The sequence below is a fragment of the Mirounga angustirostris genome, unplaced genomic scaffold, assembly GCF_029215605.1.
Source record: "Mirounga angustirostris isolate CCGP_5_RB_7025 unplaced genomic scaffold, mMirAng1.0.hap1 SCAF_2, whole genome shotgun sequence".
NCBI classification, from domain to species: domain Eukaryota; kingdom Metazoa; phylum Chordata; class Mammalia; order Carnivora; family Phocidae; genus Mirounga; species Mirounga angustirostris.
Window position 1 is genome coordinate 167,674,973 of NW_026991710.1, and position 22,409 is coordinate 167,697,381.

Sequence of the window (22,409 nt, forward strand, 5' to 3'; positions counted from 1 at the left end):
TGAAAATTAATAGTTCCATTTTTTAATGGCCAGTCCATTAAAATTCTAAGTTTTCTCCAAAATACATTTTTTACCTGTGTGTGTGTATATGTTTAAATTTGTAATTTCATCAAAGTTCATGCGTTACATTGGTAGTTAAATGTTTTAAAATCTAGAAGAAACTGGGCGCCTGGGTGACTCAGTTGGCTAAGTGTCTGTCTTTGGCTCAGGTCATGATCTCAGGGTCCTGGGACTGAGCCCCACATTGGGCTGTCTGCTCAGTGGGGAGTCTGCTTCTGCCTCTCACTCTCCGTCTGTGCTCTCCCTCTCTCTCTCAAATAAATAAATAAAATCTTTTAAAAAAATCTAGAGGAATCTTTCCGTCTTTTGTTTGTTTATAACATTAGCTTTTTTGAAGAGCCCAGGCCAGTTGTCTGATAGAATGTTCCACATTTTGTATTTGTCTGATTGTTTCCTCATTTTTCAGCTTAAAGCATTGGGAAGAATACTTAGGAGATGACGATGTGTTAATTAATCACATCATGAGGCCCATAATGCCAGGTTGTCCTGCTTTTGGTAATGCCATGTTTAATCACTTGTTTAAAATGGTGCTTGCCAGATCTATTGTATGTATTTCTGTTTGCAATTATACGTAATATGTGGAGTAACAAATATTTAAACTATCATTCACTTTTCCCATTTTTGCCTGGGAACCCTTAGTCTCTTCGCATTTTCTAGAATGTCAGAATAAAGGATGTTGTTTGTAAGATATGTGTTTTGCAAATATTTTCTCCCTGCCTATAATGTACCTTTTTGTTTTTGTGTCTCTGTAATATTTTTTTTATTTTTCTATTTTTAAGATTTTATTTATTTATTTGAGAGAGAGAGACAGATCATGAACAGGGGGAAGGAGGCAATGGGAGAGGGAGAAGCAGACTCCCTGCTGAGCAGGGAGCCCAGTGTGGGGCTGGATCACAGGACCCTGAGATCATGACCTGAGCTGAAGGCAGACGCTTAACCAACTGAGCCACCCAGGCACTCCTGTAATTTTTTTTTTGATTGAAGTATAGTTGACATAAAGTATTAGTTTCAGGTGTTCAACACAGTGATTCAACAATTATTTACATTACAAAATGCTCTTCAGCACGTATAGTTACCATTTGTCACCATACAAATTTATTACAATATTATTGACTATATTTCCTATGTTGTACTTTTCATCCCCATGACTTACTTATTTTATGACTGGAATTTTGTACCTCTTAATCCTCTTCACGTATTTTGCCTATATTCCCACACCCTTTCTCTCTGGGAACCAGCAGTTTGTGTATTTATGAGCAATTTCTGGGTTTTTTTTTTGGTTTGTTTTTGTTTGCTCATTTTTTGTGTTTTTTAGATAGCACATGTAAGTGAAATCATATAGTGTTTGTCTTTGACTTATTTCACCCTTAGATCGCCCCTCTAGATCTATCCAAATGGCAAGATTTCATTATTCTTTATGGCTAATATTCTGTGTATATATGTCACATCTTTATTCATGTTATCAATGGACAGGTTACTTCCATACTCTGGTTATTGTAAATAATGCTGCAGTAAACATAGTGGTGCATATATCTTTTCAAATTAGTGTTTTTATTTTCTTTGGCCCAGAGTGGTGTTACTGGATTGTATTGTATTTCTGTTTTTAATTTTTTGAACCTCCTTACTGTTTTCCATAGTGATTGCACCAATTTACATTCTCACCAACAGTGCACAAGTATTTCCTTTGCTCTACATCATGGCTAATACTTCTTTCTTTCTTTTTAAGATTTTATTTATTTATTTGAGAGAGAGCATGTGAGAGCATGAGAGTTGGGAGGGACAGAGAGAGAGGGAGAGGGAGAAGCAGACTCCATGTGGAGCAGGGAGCCCGATGTGGGGCTCAAGTGCAGGACCCGGGGTCATGACCTGAGCTGAAGTCAGATGCCTAACAGACTGAGCCACCCAGGCACCCCTACACTTATTATTTCTTATCTTTCCATTCTGACTTGTGTGAGGTGATATCTCATTGCATTTTCCTGATGATTAGAGTGATGTTGAACCTCTTTTCATGTGTCTCTTACCCATCTGTATGTCTTCTTTGGAAAACTGTCAATTCAGGTCCTCCCACCCATTTTAATCATTTATTTGGGGTTTTTTGGCATTGAGTTGTATGAGTTCTTTATATATTTTGGTATTAACCCATTATCAGATAATATCATTTGCAAATATCTTCTCCCACTCAGTAGGTTGCCTTTTTGTTGTGTTGATGGTTTCCTTTGCAGTGCAAAAGCTTTTTGGTTTAATGTAATTCAAATTATTTATTTTTGCTTTTGTTTCCCTTGCCTAGGAAACAGATCCAGAAAAATATTGCTAAGACTGATGTATAAGAGTTTACTGACTATGTTGTCTTTTTTTTTTTTTAAAGATTTTATTTATTTATTTGAGAGAGAGAGAATGAGATACAGAGAGCATGAGAGGGAGGAGGGTCAGAGGGAGAAGCAGACTCCCTGCCGAGCAGGGAGCCTGATGCGGGACTCGATCCCGGGACTCCAGGATCATGACCTGAGCCGAAGGCAGTCGCCCAACCAACTGAGCCACCCAGGCGCCCCCTGACTATGCTGTCTTTTAGGAGTTTTACAGTTTTAGGTCTTAAATTTAAGTCTAATTCATTTTGAGTTTATTTTTTTGTATGGCATAAGAAAGTGATCCAGCTTCATTATTTTGTGTTAAGCGGTCCAGTTTTCCCAACATCATTTATTGAAATGACTGCCTTTTCTCTATTGTGTATTCTTGCCTCCTTTGTCATAGATTAATTGACCATATATGTGTGGGTTTATTTCTGGGCTCTTTATTCTGTTCCATTGATCTGTGCGTCTGTTTCTGTGCTGGTACCATACTGTTTTGATTACTGTATCTTTGTAGTATAGTTTGAAATCTTGGATTGTGATACCAAGGATTATGATATGATGATTGTGTTCTTTCTCAAGATTGTCTTTATTATGTTGAGGTATGTGCTCTTGATACCCATTTTGTTGAGAGTTTTTATCATGAATGAACGTCAAATTCTTTTCTGCGTCTATTGAGAAGTTCATATGATTTGTATCCTTCATTTCTTAATGTGGTGTATCATGTTGATTGATTTGCAGATATTGAACCATCCTTGCATCGCTAGAACAAATCCCACTTTATTGTGGTGAATGATCCTTTTTTTTTTTTTTAAGATTTTATTTATTTGTCAGAGCATAAGCCGGGGGAGCAGCAGGCAGAGGGAGAAGCAGGCTCCTCGTTGAGCAAAGAGCCCAATGTGGGACTTGATCCTACGACCCTGGGATCATGACCTGAGCTAAAGGCAAATGCTTAACTGACTGAGCCACCCAGGCATACCATGAATGATCCTTTTAATGTATTGTTGAATTTGATTTGCTAACCTTTTGTTGAGGATTTTGCACCTGTGATCATCAGGGATATTGGTCTGTCATTTTCTTCTTCTTTTTCTTTTGTAGTGTCTTTGTCTAGTTTTGATCTCAGGATAATGCTGGCCTCATAGAATGAATTTGTAAGCATTTCTTCCTCTTCTATTTCTTTTGGAATAGTTTGAGAAGGATAGGTATTAACTCTTTTTTAAATGTTTGGTAGAATTCACCTGTGAAGCCATCTGGTCATGGACTTTTGTATGTTGGAAGTTTTTAGATTACCAGTTCAATTTCATTACTTATAATTGGTCTGTTCAGATTTTCTTTTCTTTCTGATTCAGTCTTGGAAGATTGTGTGTTCCTAGGAATTTATCCATTTCTTCTAGGTTATCCAACTTGTTGCCATATAATTTTTCTAGTAGTCTCTTATCCTTTATGTTTCTTTGGTGTTGGTTATAACTTCCCTCTCTCATTTCTGATTTTTTTTTAAGATTTTTTATTTATTTATTTGACAGAGAGAGACACAGTGAGAGAGGGAACACAAGCAGGGGGAGTGGGAGAGGGAGAAGCAGGCTTCCCGCTGAGCAGGGAGTCCGATGCGGGGCTCAATCCCAGGACCCTGGGACCATGACCTGAGCTGAAGGTAGGCACTTAATGACTGAGCCACCCAGGCGCCCCCTCTCATTTCTGATTTTATTTATTTGAGTTCTCTCTCTTCTTACTGAGTCTGGCTAAAGGCTTATCAATCTTGATTATCTTTTCAAAGAAGCAGCTTTCAGTTTCATTGATCTTTTCTACTTTTTTTTAATTTCATTTATTTTTGTTCCGATCTTTATTGTTTCTTTTTTTCTACTGACTTTGGCTTTTTTTTTTTTTTTCTAGTTCCATTAAGTGTAAGGTTAGATTATTTATTTGAGGTTTTTGTTTCTTCTAGTAAGCCTGTCTTGTTCTAAATTTCCCTCTTTTTGAACCATTGTATTTCCATTTTAATTTGTCTCCAGGTATTTTTTATTTCCTCTTTGATTTCTTTCTTGACCCATTGGTTGTTTAGTAGCATGTTGTTTAGCCTCTGTGTGTTTGTGGTTTTTCTAGTTGTTTTCTTGTAATTGATTTCTAGTTCTATACTGTTGTGGTCAGAAAAGATGTTTGATATAATTCCATTCATCTTAAATTTATTGAAACTGCTTTGTGACCTAACATGTCATCTGTCCTGGAGAATGTTCTGTGTATGCTTGAAAAGATGTGTATTCTGGCTTTTTTGGGTGGAATATTTCTGTATATATCTGTTAAGTCCATCTGGTTTATTGTGTCACTCAAAGCCACTGTTTCCTTATTGATTTTCTGTCTGGATGAACTAGCCATTGATGTAAGTGGGGGTGTTAAAGTCCCCTGCTATTATTGTGTTACTGTCAAATTTCTCCTTTTATGTCTGTTAATATTTGCTTTATATATTTAGGTGCTTTTATGTTTGGTACATTTAATTTTTACAATTGTTATATCCTCTTGTTGGATTGACACCTTTATCATTATGTAATGCCATTCTTTGTCTCTTATTACAGTGTTTGTTTTAAGGTCTGTTTTTGTCTGATAGAAGTATTACTACTCCAGCTTTTTCTTTTTTTCCATTTGCATGGAATATCTTTTTCCACTTCTTCACTTTCAGTCTGTATGTGTCTGGGTCTTAAGTGAGCCTCTTGTAGACAGCATATAGATAGGTCTTGTTTTTTACCCATTCAGTCACCCTATGTCTGTTGGAGCATTTAGTCCACTTACATTTAAAGTAATTATTGATAGGTATGTACTTCCATTTAGTTAATTGTTTTCCACTTGTTTTTGTAGTTCTCTGTTCCTTTCTCCTCTTGCTTTTTTCCCATGTGATTTGATGACCTTCTTTAGTGTTATGCTTGGAATTCTTTTTATTTTTTATGTATCTATTATAGGTTTTTGGTATGTGGTTACCATGAGTTTCATAATTAACATTCTATGTGTATGGTTGCTTAAGTTCAAACATATTCTAAGAGCACTCCATTTTTACTCCCTCTCTCCCATGTTGAATGTATATGACATCATATTTTACATCTTTTTATTTTGTGTATCCCTTAACTAATTTTTGTAGATGTAGTTGAGTTTACTCCTTTTGTCTTTTAATCTGCATACTAGCTTTATAAATGATTGATTTACTATGTCTTCTTATGTATTGCTTTTACCAGTGAAGTTTTTTCCTTTCATAATTTTCTTCTCGTTATGCCTTTATTTTCTGCTTAAAGAAGTCCCTTTAACATCTCTTCCCCACCCCTACCCCCCTTGAACATTTCATGTAAGGCCACTTTAGTGGTGATGAGCTCCTTTAACTTTTGTTTGTCTCTGAAACTCTTTATCTCTTCTTCAATTCTGAATTATAACCTTTCTAGGGAGAGTGACTTATTTCATTATTGGATTATTGGATGTAGGTTTTTTTCCTTTCAGCACTTTAAATATATCATGCCACTTTCTTCTGGCCTGTAAGGTTTTTGCTGAAAAATCAGCTGATAGTGTTGTGGTGTTTCCTTGTACATAACTATATGCTCTTCTCTTGCTGCTTTTAAGATTCTTTCTATTTTTGATTTTTGATATTTTAATAATAATGTGTCTTGGTGTGGATCTCTTTGGGTCCAGCTTGCTTGGGGCTCTCTCTGCTTCCTGGACCTGGATGTCTGTTTCCTTCTCCAGGTTAGGGAAGTTTTCAGCTATTATTTCTCAGATAAATTTTCTGCCCCTTTCTCTTCTTCTTCTTCTTAAGGGATCCCTATAATGTGAATGTTAGTATGCTTGATGTTGTTCTATTGGTCCCTTAACCTTCCTAATTTAAAAAAAAAAAAAAAAATTATGTAAGTAATCTCTACACCCAACGTAGGGCTTGAACTTACAACCCCAAGATCAAGAGTCACACACTCTTCCGACTGAGCTAGCCAGGTGCCCCATCTATCCTCATTTTTAAAAAATTCTTTTTTCTTTTCGCTGTTCAGTTTGGGTGCTGTCCACCACCCTGTCTTCCAGATCTCTGATCCGTTCTTCTGCTTCTTCTAATCTGCTGTTGATTCTCTCTGGGATTTTTCATTTCAATTATTGTATTCTTCAGATCTGATTGGTTCTTTTTTATATTTTCTGTCTCTTTGTTGAAGTTGTCATAGAGTTCATCCACTTTTCTCTCAAGTCTGGTTAGCATCTTCATGACCATTACTTTGAACTCTTTTTCAGATAGATTGCTTATCTGTATTTTGTTTAGTTTTTTTCTAGGAGGTTTCGTTTTATTCTTCCATTTGGAATATATTCCTCTGTCTTATTGTTTTATCTGACTCTGTGTTTGTTTCTATGTTTAAGGTAGGTCAGCTGTGTCTCCTGGTCTTAAAAGTAGTTGCCTTATCTGGAAGATGTTGTGTAGTGCAGTCCCCCTTGTCACCAGAACCCAGTGCTCCAGAGCTGTCCCCTGTGTGGGCTGCATGTGTCCTATTGTGACTGGGCCCTGATTGCTGTGGGTGTGCTGCTGGTGGGTGGGGCTATCCCTTAGCCCAGCTGTCAGCAGTAACCAGCCACATCTGTTATAGGTGCAGTGGTGGGCAGGGATGTCCCCCAGGCTTTCTGGCTGCAGTGTCGTCAGTCCCAGCACAGCTGACTGAGAAGTTTAACTGTAGCTGCTGAGGGCATGTGATGGGTTAGGCTGGCCCCCTGCAAAGCTGGCTGAGAGGCCTGACCACAACTGCTGTGGGCATGATGCTGGTGGGCAAAGCTGGCTAACCCTCTTTCCTGGGGCAGAAGTCACTTTGAAGGGGCGCTTGTCCTGGACCAAGGCTGCTTGGTGGGTGGTAGTCATTTTGAGAGGTATTGCTCCTGATGGAGGTTGTCTGCTGTGTGTGGTGGGGTAGGAGCTGCTTTGGAGGGGCCCGTGCTGGGATGGGTGGGTTGGATGGGGCAGGTCCACAGGGGAACTGCAGAGCCGGCAAGTGGAGTGAGCTGGGTAGATGGAGAGTGTCAGGCCTGGCTTCTACAAGTGTCTAACCAGCAAGGCTGAAGGAGAGCAAGAAAAATGACTCACCAGCAGTTGCAGTCCCATAGAAAGCCATTACAGATCCCTGCCCCTGCAGCATATGTCCTAAATCTTGATAAATCTCTTTCACTATAACCTAGGCAATTTTCAAACTGTTGCTTTTGTGCTGGGTCTCAGACCAAGTGACATAGTGCTGGCCCTCTAAGAGCAAAGTCTTGATTTTGCGTAGCCCTCTGGATCTCCCAGAGTTAAGCTCAGGATTTTCTAGCCAGACATTATGGGGGTTTGTCTTCCTGGTACAGGGGCTTGATCCCCTCCTCAAGGAGTGCCTCTGTGCCTGTGATATCCCTCCCTCTTGTAGGTCACTGCACGAGGGGTTTGGTTCCTGACCACATGTCTGCCCCTCCTGCCCTTCTCATTGTGGCCTTCTCTTTATGTCTTTAACTGTGACCGATTTGTTCTGCTAGTCTTCAGCTTGTTTTCAGAGTGAGTTGCATGACATGTAGTTGTCATCCTGGTGTGTCTGTGGGAGAAGGAGAGCTCATGATCCTCCTACTCCCCTATCTTCCCCTGTTCTCATGGCTACCATTTTTAAATCACCTTTTTCTTTTTTTAACTCTGTCCTTTGAAAAGCAGAAGTTTTAAATTTTGAAGTCCATTTTGTCAGTCTTTTTCTTTCACAGTTCATGGTATTTGTTTAGGAAAATCTTTGCCTAATCCAGTGGTATATCTTGTCCCATGTTTTTATTCTAGAAGTTTTATCATTTTGACTTTAGTATTAGGTTTACGAACTAATTGTAGTTATTTTCGGGTATAATGTAAAGTAAGGGTTGAGGTTCAGTTTTTCCATACTGATATCCAGTCAGTTGTTCCAGCCCCATTTGTTGAGAAAATACTGTCTTCTCCCCTTGAATAACCTTGGCACCTTTGTGGTAGATCAGTTGACCATGTAACTATGGGTATGAATATTTTAAATACGTGTTTATTTATTTATTATTTTTTTATAATGAGCATAACACATTTTTATCAAACAAGGAATTAGTGGGTGAGTAAAGTTATACTGTAGGGTAATATCCCCAGAAATCTGGCAGGTAAATGGAGGTATACTAGTTATAAGCCCTCAGAGGAATAGGGACTATTTCTTTCATTTATTGATTGAATGATATTGAACAAGACATACATGGTCTCTACCCATGTTCTCCTTTTTAGAGCAGTAAGGGAGTAAGGGAGACAGACAATAAGAAGGTAAACACATGTTTGTATAACACATATTATGGCAAATGCTATAAAGGAGTAAAATACAGGACCTCAGCAGGCCTCTCGGAGGGATTATGTGTGTTCAGGTAGCTGGAGGAACACGTGAGCATCCTGATAGCAAAGACGAAGTGGGCACATTTGAGAAACTGAAAGGAAACCCATGCGGCTGGAGTGCAGTGCTTGCAGCAGAGAGTGCTGGTAAATGACTTTGGAAATGTAAACTGGCGTCTGACCATGCAGGGGCTTGCTGGCCATGATAAATAGTCTCAATTTTATTTGAGTGCATTGGGAAGACCCTGAAGGTTTGTTCTTTTGTTTTTGCTTAAGACTGTGTAACTACTATCTAGATCAGTATGTTAAATATAACTAGCTGATAGAACCGGCAGCTCAGAAACCTCCCTTTTGGTCTTATCCAGTGTTTATAGCCCACCACAACTGCCCCGCCCCCCCCCAGGTAAGCAAGTACTATTTTGACAGATGTCTCCATAGTTAGTCTATTTATTTATTTGAGAGAGAGAGAGAGCACTCACACGAGCAGGGGGAGGGGCAGAGGGAGAGAGCGAATCTCTAAGCAAACTCCGCGCTTAGCAGAGAGCCTGACATGCAGCTTGATCCCAGGACCCCAAGATCATGACCTGAGCCAAAGTCAGATGCTTAACTGACTGAGCCACCCAGGCGCCCCTCCATAGAGTTAGTTTTAACTTTACCCTGTTTTTGAACCTTATGTAAATCACATTGTATACTATATAAATGGAATCACTCTGTCTGGCCTCTCACTTAAAATGACATTGTGAGGGACGCCTGGGTGGCTCAGTTGGTTAAGCGGCTGCCTTCGGCTCAGGTCATGATCCCAGGGTTCTGGGATTGAGTCCCACATCGGGCTCCTTGCTCAGCGGGGAGCCTGCTTCTCCCTCTGCCTGCCTCTCCCCCTGCTTGTGTTCTGTCTCTCTCCCTGACAAATAAATAAATAAAATCTTTAAAAAAATAAAAAAAATAAAAAATAAAATGACATTGTGAGAGTCATCTGTGTTGTTGAGTATAGCAATAATTCCTTTTTCTTTTTTTTTCCCCTGTATCATAATATAGCTATATATATTAGAGTATATAGTCTATTTGTTACAATATAACAAAACTGTGGGAAACAACCTTCCCCTACGTTTATACTACTTTTTACTGAAGTGTTTTCTGAACAAGAACTAAATTCAGCATGCAATTGATCAGTAATGGCAAATGAACCTGCAAATAAAATTTAAAACAGATTAGATATAGATGTATAGATTATGGATATTTCAGAGCTGACCAAAAGAAGGTAAACACTGCATTGGAGTATAAAATATTTCTATTTTACATGAACTGTGTTTAAAATGAATGAAAAAGTACAAACACAAAATACGGAAATTACAAAGGACAATGTATCAACTTATCATGAAACAGGTTGCAGGTATAGAGAATGAAATATTTTCCAAAGGTGATCCATCCACAAAACAATTACATTAAAATAATGTGCACTTTTAAACGGATGTCCCACTGCCACCACATATGAATAGCTTAAATAATCATTAAAAAAAACCCCAAAGCCTCACTGCTTTCTCTGGAAAACGAGAGTCACACCATAAGCAGAAGGAATTTGAACAAGAATTCACAAAAGACTATCACTGCTATGAGTAAATGAGTGACTTGGAATGATCTCTATAATTGTGGTCACCATTACTGAAGAAATGGCACAGAGGATCTACAAGCCTGAAACATTTCTGTTTCAGCAGCAGCAGGGCCCAAGGCAGAATATGGGTTGGGTGGTGGCCGAGGGTGCAGTGCCCAGGGGCCCCTGCTCACCCACAGGGTCTATAGGTGAATACAGTTTTCCAGTGAAAATGGACTAAAATCTGAACCCTCCTCAAGCTCAAGAACCTTTCAGCCAAATGATCCAGCTGCCCCTTCCCTTTTCTTCTCCTCCCAGCTGAGTCCCAGAAAAGGATGGTGGAAAAATCTCAAAAATTGCTGCTCTAGGGCATCTATCTGTACTGACCTCCAGAAGGATTCAGACTTTCTGAATAGAAACTAGAGCCAAAAGTGTGTTCAGCTTCATTTTTCAAATTTATATTTAAATGAAAATTAAGTTTAAATGAGAATAGGCATGAGGGGGTACCCAAAAATCAGCTAAGGAGGGATTGAACTGCTTGGAACTTCTGCATCAGGAATCCCAAATCTAGAAGGAAGTAATATGCAGATAAAACATGGTCTCACCATGTTTCTCAGTCTCAAAAGATCCAGGAGCCCCCTCTTGTCCTGTGGATCTCCTATGGAAGAGAAATCCTAAGATACTTTTTTTTTTTAAATTTTATTATGTTAGTCACCATACAATACATCATTAGTTTTTGATGTGGTGATCCATGATCCATTGTTTTCGTATAACACCCAATGCTCCATGCAGTACATGCCCAATAATTCCTTTTTCTTGCTGTATTTTGAGGGGTAGTCAAATGATTGGGTTAGTTTTTAAAAGGGGACTGGCTGTTATATGGGAAAATAGATCATAGGCAGGAGAAGAAGCATGAAGACTGAGAAGGTAGCTATGGAATAGATTAAGTGAGGAGACTGGACTAGCATGAAGAAGAAAAGATATGGAATGAAATAGACAAATATGAGATGTATACTTTGGAGATAAAACTCCAAGAGTTTACTGATACATTGGGGAAGAGTAGGAGTGAGGGTAAGGGATGTATCAGAGTCTCAGATATCTGGCTTTGGCAACTGATAGATGGAGGTTTCTTTTTTTTTCCTCATAGGAAGGACTGGAGGAAGGACACATGGAAGTAGAATAAAAACTAAGTTCATTATTAGGTATTTTAAGATGCTTGTGAGATACAAGGGAAGCTGTCAGACATGCGTTTGGATTGTGGCTATGGAGCATATTGGAAAGAAGTGCAGAGTATGGATAATTTGCAGAAGAGGTGGCAGCTGCCGAGTAGAGTACTGTATTGAGTTAGAAGATCTGAGTTTCACCATTTTTTTCAACTTCTGTTGGCTATGTGATTAAGGGCAAATCACTTGATCTTTTCGAGGGCCATTTCTTCACATCTGTAAAATGGGAATAAAACTTTGCTTCATTGGATTAAACAAAGGGTAATATGTGAGCAAGGCCACATTTTATAGTTATTTGGGCCCGTGGATGCTCAGAAAAGTTTATTCATGCATATACAATTTGAGTTGAGTAGGAAAGTCAGATTATGGAAGACCTTGAAAGGCATGGAAGGGACTTGGTATAATATGGAGCTTTAGAGTTTCTTAGAATGGGAGTAGACTTATCAAAGTTCAGTTTAAGGACACATCTTCTAACTGCTATGCAGGAAGAAGTTAAAGATGAGAAATATCTAGAAAATCAGTTGTCGTAGTTCAGGATTAAGGTGCTGAGGGCTTGGCCTGACATGGATCAAAGAACAAATCAGAGAATTCAGTGGAAGAAACTCCAAGATTTGTTCAGTGCCTCATTTTGTGGCTTCATAGAGAGGGGAGAATCAGCCACCCACATGACTGAGGCTTCTAGCTTGGGAAGCTAGAAAAATAGTGGAAGCAATGACAAATCTGGGGTAGTCTGAAAGGAAAACTGAGCTAGGGCAAAGACAGTTCATTCAGTTTTGAACATATGACTCTTATAGTATGATTGTCTTTGGGTAGCTGGATATTCTGTGGCAGTTAGATATTGTGGTAAAGAGAGCAAGATCAGAAGGTAAGACGTTGATTCTTTTTCATGTTAATCACTAATGAGCTTTTTGGTCTTGGAAAACTTAGCATCTCAAATATTAAATGTAGTCATCTGAAAAATGAAGCTAACACCTTGTCCTGTCAGCCTTACAGGATTGTTTTGAGGATCAAATAAGAACGCATGTGAAAATACTTGCGTGTAATTGTAAACTCCTATATAATTGTAAGATGTAATGTTATTTCCTTAGTTCAAACTAAAACGAAATATTTAGTTCTAGGACTAGAGGAGAAAAGGGGGGAAATACCAAACTTCTTAAAAGTTCATGTTTGGGGCGCCTGGGTGGCTCAGTTGATTAAGCGACTGCCTTCGACTCAGGTCATGATCCTGGAGTCCCGGGATCGAGTCCCGCATCGGGCTCCCTGCTCAGCAGGGGGTCTGCTTCTCCCTCTGCCCTCTTCCCTCTCGTGCACTCTGTCTCTCATTCTCTCTCTCTCAAATAAATAAATAAAATCTTTAAAAAAAAAAAGTTCATGTTTGGAACTAAATCAGAAACATCAAAAACCTTAGTCTCTGAATACATATGCCTGAAAACCTCTGTAGACTATAATTTGGGAGACTAATCTGGAAGCTGATCTTGTATATGACAGTTATGAGAACCAAAAACACAGGTTGCATCTTGTCAAATGTCAGTATTTAACTTGTCTTCAAGTTGGAAGTTTGAAGAACTTTTGAATTCCACCTGTTTATTGGCCCCGTGTGTTTACAGAATTTTAGAACATACCATTCTTTGTAAGCTATACATTTTTGCCAAGGGTCAAATTAGGGTAATGTTTCAATTCTTCAGCTATGCATAAAGAAGTGATTCCTAACATTTATCAGCATTACCAGTATGTTACGCTGGTTATTCGCATCACTGACTCTGAAACCAAACTGCCTCGATCAAATCCCAGCTCTGTCAATTAATGACTAGCCTTGTGCACCTGAGCAAGTCATTTAACCTCAGTGTGCCTCTATTTCCCAGTCTGTAAGGAGAACTAAGGTTAACATCTACCTGAAGGTTGTTGGGAGGATTGAATGTACTGTATATAAAGCACTTAGAATGGTTCTTGGTACATACTAAGCGCTATTTGTTAGTGGCCGTTACTATAGAATAGTTAGTTGTCATTTTGGCAGTGATCGGGAATAAAGAGCATGAACAAAAGAATCACATCCTCTCAGAAGTTATGGCTGAGTGAAGTGGAAGTCGTAGCATGGTAAAAATCTTGGGGTGTAGAGTCAGACACACTTAGATACAAATAGTTATTCTGCCCCCTTTGCTTTATGGTTTAAAGCAAGGCATCTAACCTCTCTGAAGCTCAGTTTCTTTCCCCTATGAACCAGGAGTCACCATGCCTATCCTGCAAAGTTGTTATGAGGATTAAATGAGATAATGTATAAAGTGCTTGGCCCAGAGTAGATGCTAAAAAATGAGAGTGCTGTCTAACACTTCCCTGCACCCCATCTCACTATAGAGCGATATGGGCAGTTTGATTTCCTGTATGCTCTTGTATTCATTTGTTTGCAATTTTAGAACTTCTAAAATTCTTTCCATTTGCTAACAGTGTAAACAGCAGCTGTTTAATCAGATATGCCTTGAAAAGTATATTATCAGCAATCATTTCCCTCTTCTGTTTGCTGTTTTGGGTTACGTGCTTTATCATTATGGTAATTCCTACTAGAATCAAGATCGTAGGCGTTATTAATTGGTCATAGAATCAAACTGGACTGTAGCCTCATAGTCCTTCTTCACAGTATTCCAGGCAGCTAAAATCAGTTCATCAGATTCAATGCAGTAGAGAAATCCTCTCTGCCTTAGAGCTTTCTAGAAGAAATGTTTATGAGATAATCAAGATAATATCTGAACTGTCCATTAATCCTGTCTCAAGATGTGGGCTTGTCAAACTTTATGACAACACAGAGTGGTCTTAGAGCATTTCATAATAGATGGTTATCTATATTACAACATTGTTACATAATGTGAACATCTTTAGGCACCTTCTAGAGGGGGTACAGTAATCGTAAGAGTATAATGCAATAACTACAATGCAAAGATTGTAATGCAATGAGCCAACTAAGAGGGTGCATCAGAATCGGCTGGAGTGTGATCTTAAAATATTGAGACTCTAGGCCTTACCACAGATTTATCGAATCAGATTCCTCAGTAGATAGACATTGATTGACATGTACATTTCGTAAAACTACCCCAGATCATTATATTTATGCTGCTGGTTAAAAACAACTAATACTATCAAGACTATAGAGAATCAGGCACCCTCACTACTGGTATGATGGTAAATTGACACCGCAAAACAGTTCTACAGGCTGTGCTATATCTATTAAAATTTCAAATCTGTCCAATAGGAATACATACATGCCCAAAGAGCTAGTTTCAAGAAAGTTTCCTGTAGACCTGTTTATAATTTCAAACAATTGTGAGCAGCTAAATGATTCTCAGTACACAAATGGTTAAGTACATTGTGGTATAGATACCATAGGTGTTTACTGTGTAACTATTTAAAAAAGTATATATGAAAATTATACATGCTGATGTAGAAAGATATCTAGGATATATTGTTAAGTTGAATAAGCAAGTCACAGAATCAACCCTATTTTCAAAATTTTGTATGTAACTATGTAAAGATTTGGAAGAATACTCACCAAAGTATTTACAGCGGTTATCCATGACAAAAGAATGGGAATGATGGAGAGGGAGGAGTAATAGGCCTTTTTACTTTTTTTTTTTTTTAAAGATTTATTTATTTATTTATTTGAGAGAGAGAGAATGAGAGAGAGCAAGCACATGAGAGGGGGGAGGGTCAGAGGGAGAAGCAGACTCCCCACCGAGCAGGGAGCCCGATGTGGGACTCGATCCAGGGACTCCAGGATCATGACCTGAGCCGAAGGCAGTTGCTTAACCAACTGAGCCACCCAGGCGCCCTAGGCCTTTTTACTTTTGTATTTAAAATATTTGCAATAAGATTTTGTTATTTTTTGTAACAACAAAGAGCCCCACTGGACAAAACATGAGTGATTTAAAAGAAGCTTGTATGGAACCTAATTTATATGTGTCAGAACATTGCTTACTTTGCAAATACCAGTTTTAACCTGAGACTTACCATTTCTAACTTGGGAAACAGAAAGGAATGCAAAACTATTCTGAATGTTTGCTAAGAGGATAAAATTTTGTTACTAAAACTGTGAAAGTAATTGAGAGTTTCAAATAGATAAGTATTTAAGGTAAAAAGCATTTGACTTGTATCAGATTTATATTGGCTGCCTGTTTTAAAAATATTTAGTGTTTGTGTGTATCTGGATATGAAAATTGGGTACAGGATATTTTAGTAAATTCTTTTTCAATTGATAAGCCTCTAGCCTGTGAGGATATTAACACTTTTTAATCTCCTCTTTTAAAACTTTAGGCCCGATGAGAGAAAGGGAAAGTTAAGGATGCTGGAGCAGAACAATGGATTTCTCTTTCTCTTTCATGCAAGGGATCATGGGAAACACAATTCAGCAACCACCTCAACTCATTGACTCCGCCAACATCCGTCAGGAGGATGCCTTTGATAACAACAGTGACATTGTTGAAGATGGTGGCCAGACACCATATGAAGCTACCTTGCAGCAAGGATTTCAGTACCCACCTACAACAGAAGATCTTCCTCCACTCACAAATGGCTATCCACCATCAATCAGCATGTATGAAACTCAAACCAAATACCAGTCATATAATCAGTATCCCAATGGATCAGCCAATGGCTTTGGTGCAGTTAGAAACTTTAGCCCCACTGACTATTACCATTCAGAAATTCCAAACACAAGACCACATGAAATTCTGGAAAAACCTTCTCCTCCACAGCCACCACCTCCTCCTTCGGTACCACAAACTGTGATTCCAAAGAAGACTGGCTCACCTGAAATTAAACTAAAAATAACCAAAACTATCCAGAATGGCAGGGAATTGTTTGAGTCTTCCCTTTGTGGAGACCTTTTAAATGAAGTACAGGCAAGTGAGCACACAAAATCAAAGCATGAAAGCAGAAAAGAAAAGAGGAAAAAAAGCAACAAGCATGACTCATCTAGATCTGAAGAGCGCAAGTCACACAAAATCCCCAAATTAGAACCAGAGGAACAAAATGTAAGTTGAAACATCTTTTTGAAAAATTTTGTAATATTTCAGATTTACTGGAAGTCCAAGAGATATTTTTCAGTTTTTATCCCTTCAAATTTAAATATTTCTGGTAACTTCTTTCTTCTAATCCCTAGCAAGGAGTTTGGGATGTTATAATGGGTGCTGAGTAAAATTTTTTGACTAAATGAATGGACATGATTAGAGTGAAGAAATATTTTTAAAACATAGGACACTAAGAACCTTGCTGCTTATGTTTCTTTGTCTAATAGCTTCACTTATTTTTATTTGCTTATAATAAACTGGTTTCTAAAGATGAAGAGGAAAGGCAAGGAGATGGTTAATTATATTGCTTATCTTTATTTAGACCAACTTTTCCCAGTGTTAATGACTTAATACTCATTACTAGTGTGTTTGCTACAAAATAAACTGAAGTAATAGAAGAACTCTTTGTTAAAATCAATTAGTATTCATATAAAAACTTCAGGTGGAATTTTTATGAGTCATCCTTCATAGGTAAGATGCATGCTGCTGAATTTTTTTTAGTATATCTGAGGTTTTAATATGAATTTTCTTATTAATAGGTATGTAATAAATCAGTTCTAGCTTGAATGAAGTTTTTAGTTAGTATTCTAATACATGGTATGAATTGAAGACATACATTTCCTAGACTTTGATTTGGGAAGAAAATAAGTATCTATTTTGGCAACACTAGTCTGCTTTTATATCCTGTATGCCTGAATAAGTTAATTTGTTATCTTCTGTTTAAAGAATTATTTACTTCATACCAACTCACCTTTTCCTTGGTAACTGGGTTCCAGTACTTCATACAACTCAAATGTGATCATTTTCTGGAGTAAAAGGCTACACCAATTCTAGACTCTCATGAGTCTCAGTGTAATATTTCAATATGTTTTTCTCATTTTTCTATAGTTTTATTTATTCATTTAACAGTTATTGATTAAGTACCTACTCTGTGCTAGGCACTTTTCTAAGAATTAAAGTAGGGCAATGAATGAAAATTAAAGATGCCTACTTTCAGGTTGCTTATATTTTAATAAGAGGAATGAGAAAATACATACGTACCTACACATGAACATACGTATATAAGTTCATATAGTGTTAAGTGCTATGAAGAAAATAAAACTGGGTAAAGAAATAAAGGTATTATTTAGAGACATTTTAGCTATTCTGGTGTCTTAGTTCTGCATTTGTAAAATGAAGGCTTTGTAACTAAGTGGTTTTTAAAATGCCTTTTAATTTCTTAAATCATTTATTAAATGCTCCGCTCCCTGAACTTAGTTTACATAGTATCTTATACAGACTGTTTCTTAAGTAAATGACTATATGGAAGGAGAGAAGTTAACCTTTTGTACTCTAGATGCATTCACTGTAGCACTTTTTACCTAGACCTGCAGTGAAAAGGTATGTGATGCACTGTGACCCTTGGGAATCACAAAAACCTGAATTTGGTTAAAACGAAAGCTAAAGCTTAGTTCCTAAGAACTGTTTTGTTGGTCCTTCTTGCTTTTGCTCTAGAAAATCTAGCCAATAGGAGAATATCCAGTTTTACTTGCCGGACTAGACTTTTTACCTCCATGGATAAAGTACATTAAAAATATATTTCAAAATAGAAATAGGTCTGGAATCAGAAGCAGGATAAGACAGTCTGCTTACTTTTTGTATCTCCTATTTGTTTTATTGGAATCTAGGAAAACAGTGCAATGATATATATTTTTTTTACCTTGACTATATTTTTATCATTTAGTGTAGGATACACTTTTTTTTTTTTTTTAAAGATTTTATTTATTTGACAGAGACACAGCGAGAGAGGGAACACAAGCAGGGGGAGTGGGAGAGGAGAAGCAGGCTTCCCGCTGAGCAGGCAGCCCTATGTGGGGCTCGATCCCAGGACCCTGGGATCATGACCTGAGCCGAAGGCAGACGCTTAACGACTGAGCCACCCAGGCGCCCCTAGGATACACTTTTTAAACTAATTGTACTCCAGTAACTTTGTGAATGAAAAAAAGGGGAAGAAAACTAAGAACAAATAATGGAGTCATTCTTTCATGGATCCTCATCCAATTTCAGGAAAATCACTTCCCAAAAGCAGCAATTCTAATAAATCTTTCCATGTCTAAAAAGAAACTGAAACAAAAGGGAAATCATGGGAAACCTGTGATAGTTTACTAGATATTGTGTGCTTTTAGTAGCAGTGCAATGATATTTCTAGTAGTCACTTTATGAGATTTTAAAGCCAATTCTTTGTTGGATATCTGCTATGCCTAGCTCTTTGTATCACTTAAACCTTCAGTTAATTGCTATATCCAGGGATTAGATAAGATTTAAAAGTTTTAATTATGTTCTTTTTTGGGCGCCTGGGTGGCTCAGTTGGTTAAGCGACTGCCTTCGGCTCAGGTCATGATCCTGGAGTCCCGGGATCGAGTCCCACGTCGGGCTCCCTGATCAGCAGGGAGTCTGCTTCTCTCTCTGACCTCCCCCCTCTCATGCTCTCTATCTCATTCTCTCTCTCAAATAAATAAATGAAATCTTTAAAAAAAAAAATGAATTCTGTTCTTTTTTAGTAAATCATGTGGGGCATAATTTAAGATTTCATTATTTAGGATTTTACAATATCTTGAGGCAAAAGAATATCAGTTTGACTGAAGATAGAGATGTAGAAAGTGATATTGATTGCACTAACTCCTATCAAGACCGTTGCCTGAAAGTTGAGTTTTTGGCAAAAATCCAGGGTTTTTTGTTTTGTTTCTCTCTCCCCTTTGTTTCTCTCCCTCCCCCATCCTTTTTTCACCTTGTCCCCTTTCTTCCTTCCCTTTTTCTCTTTGTTACTCTCTCCCTTCCCTCCTCCCTCTTTTTCCAAAGAGAGAAAAGAGTTCTTGTTAGTTGAATTTTGATTAATTAAAATTTATCACACATGGGGAATAATTATAAATATAAGAAATGGATGCCGTAAAAGTTGTACTCCATTCTGGTAATAGAACTTTAAAGCTAGAGCTCCCAAGGCTCTTGCTTGTTGTTAGTGTCATACTTCAGTACTGTACAGAGGACCAGTGATGTTCACAAAGTAATTGGTTTGGTAACCTTATGGTTTTGTTTTGTTTTTTAATTAGGTTTCATTAACTTGAACAATATTTATTTTGTTTCCCTTAGGACAGTTTCTTTTAAGTGTTCAATTTTTCATACCCTTGTGCCTCCTGGTTGTTACTAAGGGTCCAAGCCCTTGCTTGGTGTTTAGCATTGTAGAGGGCTTAGAAATGAAAGAGGAGCTCAAGTGAGAGTCTCCTGACTCTCACTGGACAGCTCCCCTCCCCAGATGCTTTAGAGAGGCATAATGAGAACTGGGTGCTTGGAGAAAAAGTTTGAAATGATGGTCCTTACGCTGGATTTGCTTCTATATATAATTTTGTTCCTTAAAAGCCCACTCATAGGTTCTTTCTTGAACAAACAATCTCATTTAAATTAATAGTGATTTCACTCATTACTTTTTTCTTTTCTTTTTTCTTGGTATTTGATCTTGCAAATATTTCCTCCCAATTCTGAGCTGTTTGGCCTTCTAAAGAGTGGCTGTTATTTGGAACAACCTAAGTGTATCTTCTCAACAATAAAATGTGTCCAAACATCTCGGCAGCAGAAGAGCTGAGATCACTATTGAAATTGTATATTTTGTAACGCTGGTTTAGCTGTTTTTCCTCTTATCAAATTAGAAACATGTGGAAGTGTTTCTGCGTGTCTTCCTCCTTGGCAGGTGTCATGCCTCCGGCATGTGAGTGTAGGCCCTATTCAAACATTGTTCTTCCACCAGCACCTCAGTGGGCTTATCCACTAAGACTAGTCTCATAACTCTTAGCTTGCCATTTTTACTCATAAAAAGCCAAATAGTGACTTTGGTTCCATTAGCACTAAGTTAGAGGTTATGTTTGATTCAGAGTCTTAGGTCTTAAAATTCTTAGAAGCTGTTCACATGCAAAAAGTTCTTTTTGTACAGATGTTTTAGTGTTTAAGATTATGCAGTTATTCAGAAAGTAAAAGAAAAATGCATGAATAATTTATTGCCTTTGAATTTTTCTTTCCACCTTAAATGTGGATGTAAGTTTTTTAAAGAGTATGATTTTGCTTAATGTTTTGAAAATTATTAGGGGTTAGGAATTCTGCCAGATTTGATGCATATTATTCATCTTAATAAAGCTCTTGTGTTTTAATAAAAGCACTAGGCCAAATTTTTTTAAAAGGAATATTTTGGATAATTAATTTTATTTTAGTTGCTCTCATAACGTATTTTTTTCCTATTTAAGAAACTTGGAATATAGGTCTTTCCATATGGAATCAACTAAAAATGTAAAAAAGCAGTATATACCTGTAAAATCAAAAATTTAAAACTAAGGAGAGCTAACTCACTGTCATCTTTTTCTCTGACGCTCTCTTCCTAAAGCAACACTATTAGTACCAGAAAGGGTATCTTTTGTCCTTACTTGATTTTAATCTCTTTTAAGCTTATCTATCCTTTGAACAACTAAAGGAAAATGGATGTTATACCCAGAAGTATTTTATCTGTTGGCATTTTCTGACTCATTTTTCTTGACTCCTAAGCATTTGACTTCCATTGACCATGTTGTCTTAAAAACTTCACCCCTTAACTGGTGTTTATGATACTATGTTATCTGTTAACCGGTTTATCTCCTTACCCTTTCTTTTGGGCTCAAGTCAAGGCCTACTGGATATTTCTCCCATCCAAGTACTAACCAGGCCCAACCCTGCTTAGGTTCTGAGATCAGATGAGATCAGGCACATTCAGGGTGGTATGGCTATAGACATTTATGCCTACTAGAGATTTCTGTTTTGCTCATGCATTAGCACATTTTACAATATATATTTCCTTTCTATCATCGCAGCATCCTTATTCAACTTCTTTTTCTTCCTTTTATATATATAGTCTTGAAAGCTTAGAATAAATCTTAGGCTTATTTCTTACCCTTGGGATTGTTTTCCTTTTAAGATGACTCTGTAAACAATTTTAACAGTGTTTCAAGCTAGCCTGAAGGAAAAGCAAACATCCTGGAACAAACCATAAAAAATTTTAAAAAAATAAGACATTTGAATATTAAAAGTTTTGAAGGAAATCCTTTCTTTAATCCAGAAAGGGAAAAATGTTAATGGGCTTCAGACCAGTTCTTACAATGATAGTAGGATTCTGTTGTTTGGCAAAGATGAGTCACTCCTTATCTATCTGCCCTCAAAAGGAGTTACAGAGATCCCTTACACCTAGACATCATGAAGATTGAATGTGCGGAGGAGGATGACTCGCTTTCTTAGCGGCATATGTACTTCCTCAAGTGGCCTTGTCTTCCTGTGGTAGCTTGAGAATGAGAAGTTGAGGTGAAGGCTTAAGCTACTTTTGTAGATTGAAGTGAAGCTACCCAAAGGGCCTATGCAAATGGGGACAGTATTTCAGACTGCTTTATTATTATACGAGCAATCTGGAGAACAGTTTTCATTGGAACATAGATTTTTCTTTCCTTGCTCAGTGAGTGTGTCCTATTAGATTGCATAGTCCTGGTACCACCACAGACACATCTGACAGAGCACATTTTGTGCCCGTCAACAAGTTGCCACTACCTTTTTTTCCAAAATACTCTCCACATAATAGCTAACATGATTTTTTTAAAACATAAATTGGTGTATGTTACTTCTCTACCTAATCCTCTTTGGTGGCTTTTTATTGACCTTAATATAAAACACTTGACTATACTTACAAGGTCCTTGTATTATAGTCTGCCTCCCCTCTCTCATCTTGTAACCTCTCTTCTTTGGGCAATTAAGTCAGTT

At 37.7% G+C, this 22,409-nt stretch overlaps 1 protein-coding gene across 5 annotated transcripts in view; it reads left to right on the forward strand.

Annotated features, from left to right (window-relative positions):
* The window catches only part of NSD3 (nuclear receptor binding SET domain protein 3), a 121,004-nt gene that overhangs the window by 29,904 nt on the left and 68,691 nt on the right, over positions 1-22,409 (forward strand). For all 5 annotated transcript variants that reach the window (XR_010409683.1, XM_064585533.1, XM_045879853.3 and 2 more), the window contains exon 2: positions 15,856-16,574. Coding sequence is in view for 4 of the 5 variants with exons in the window: in XM_064585533.1 (XP_064441603.1) it covers positions 15,900-16,574 (675 nt within the window). In the remaining variant the exon portion in view is untranslated. The remainder of the gene's footprint in view (positions 1-15,855; positions 16,575-22,409) is intronic.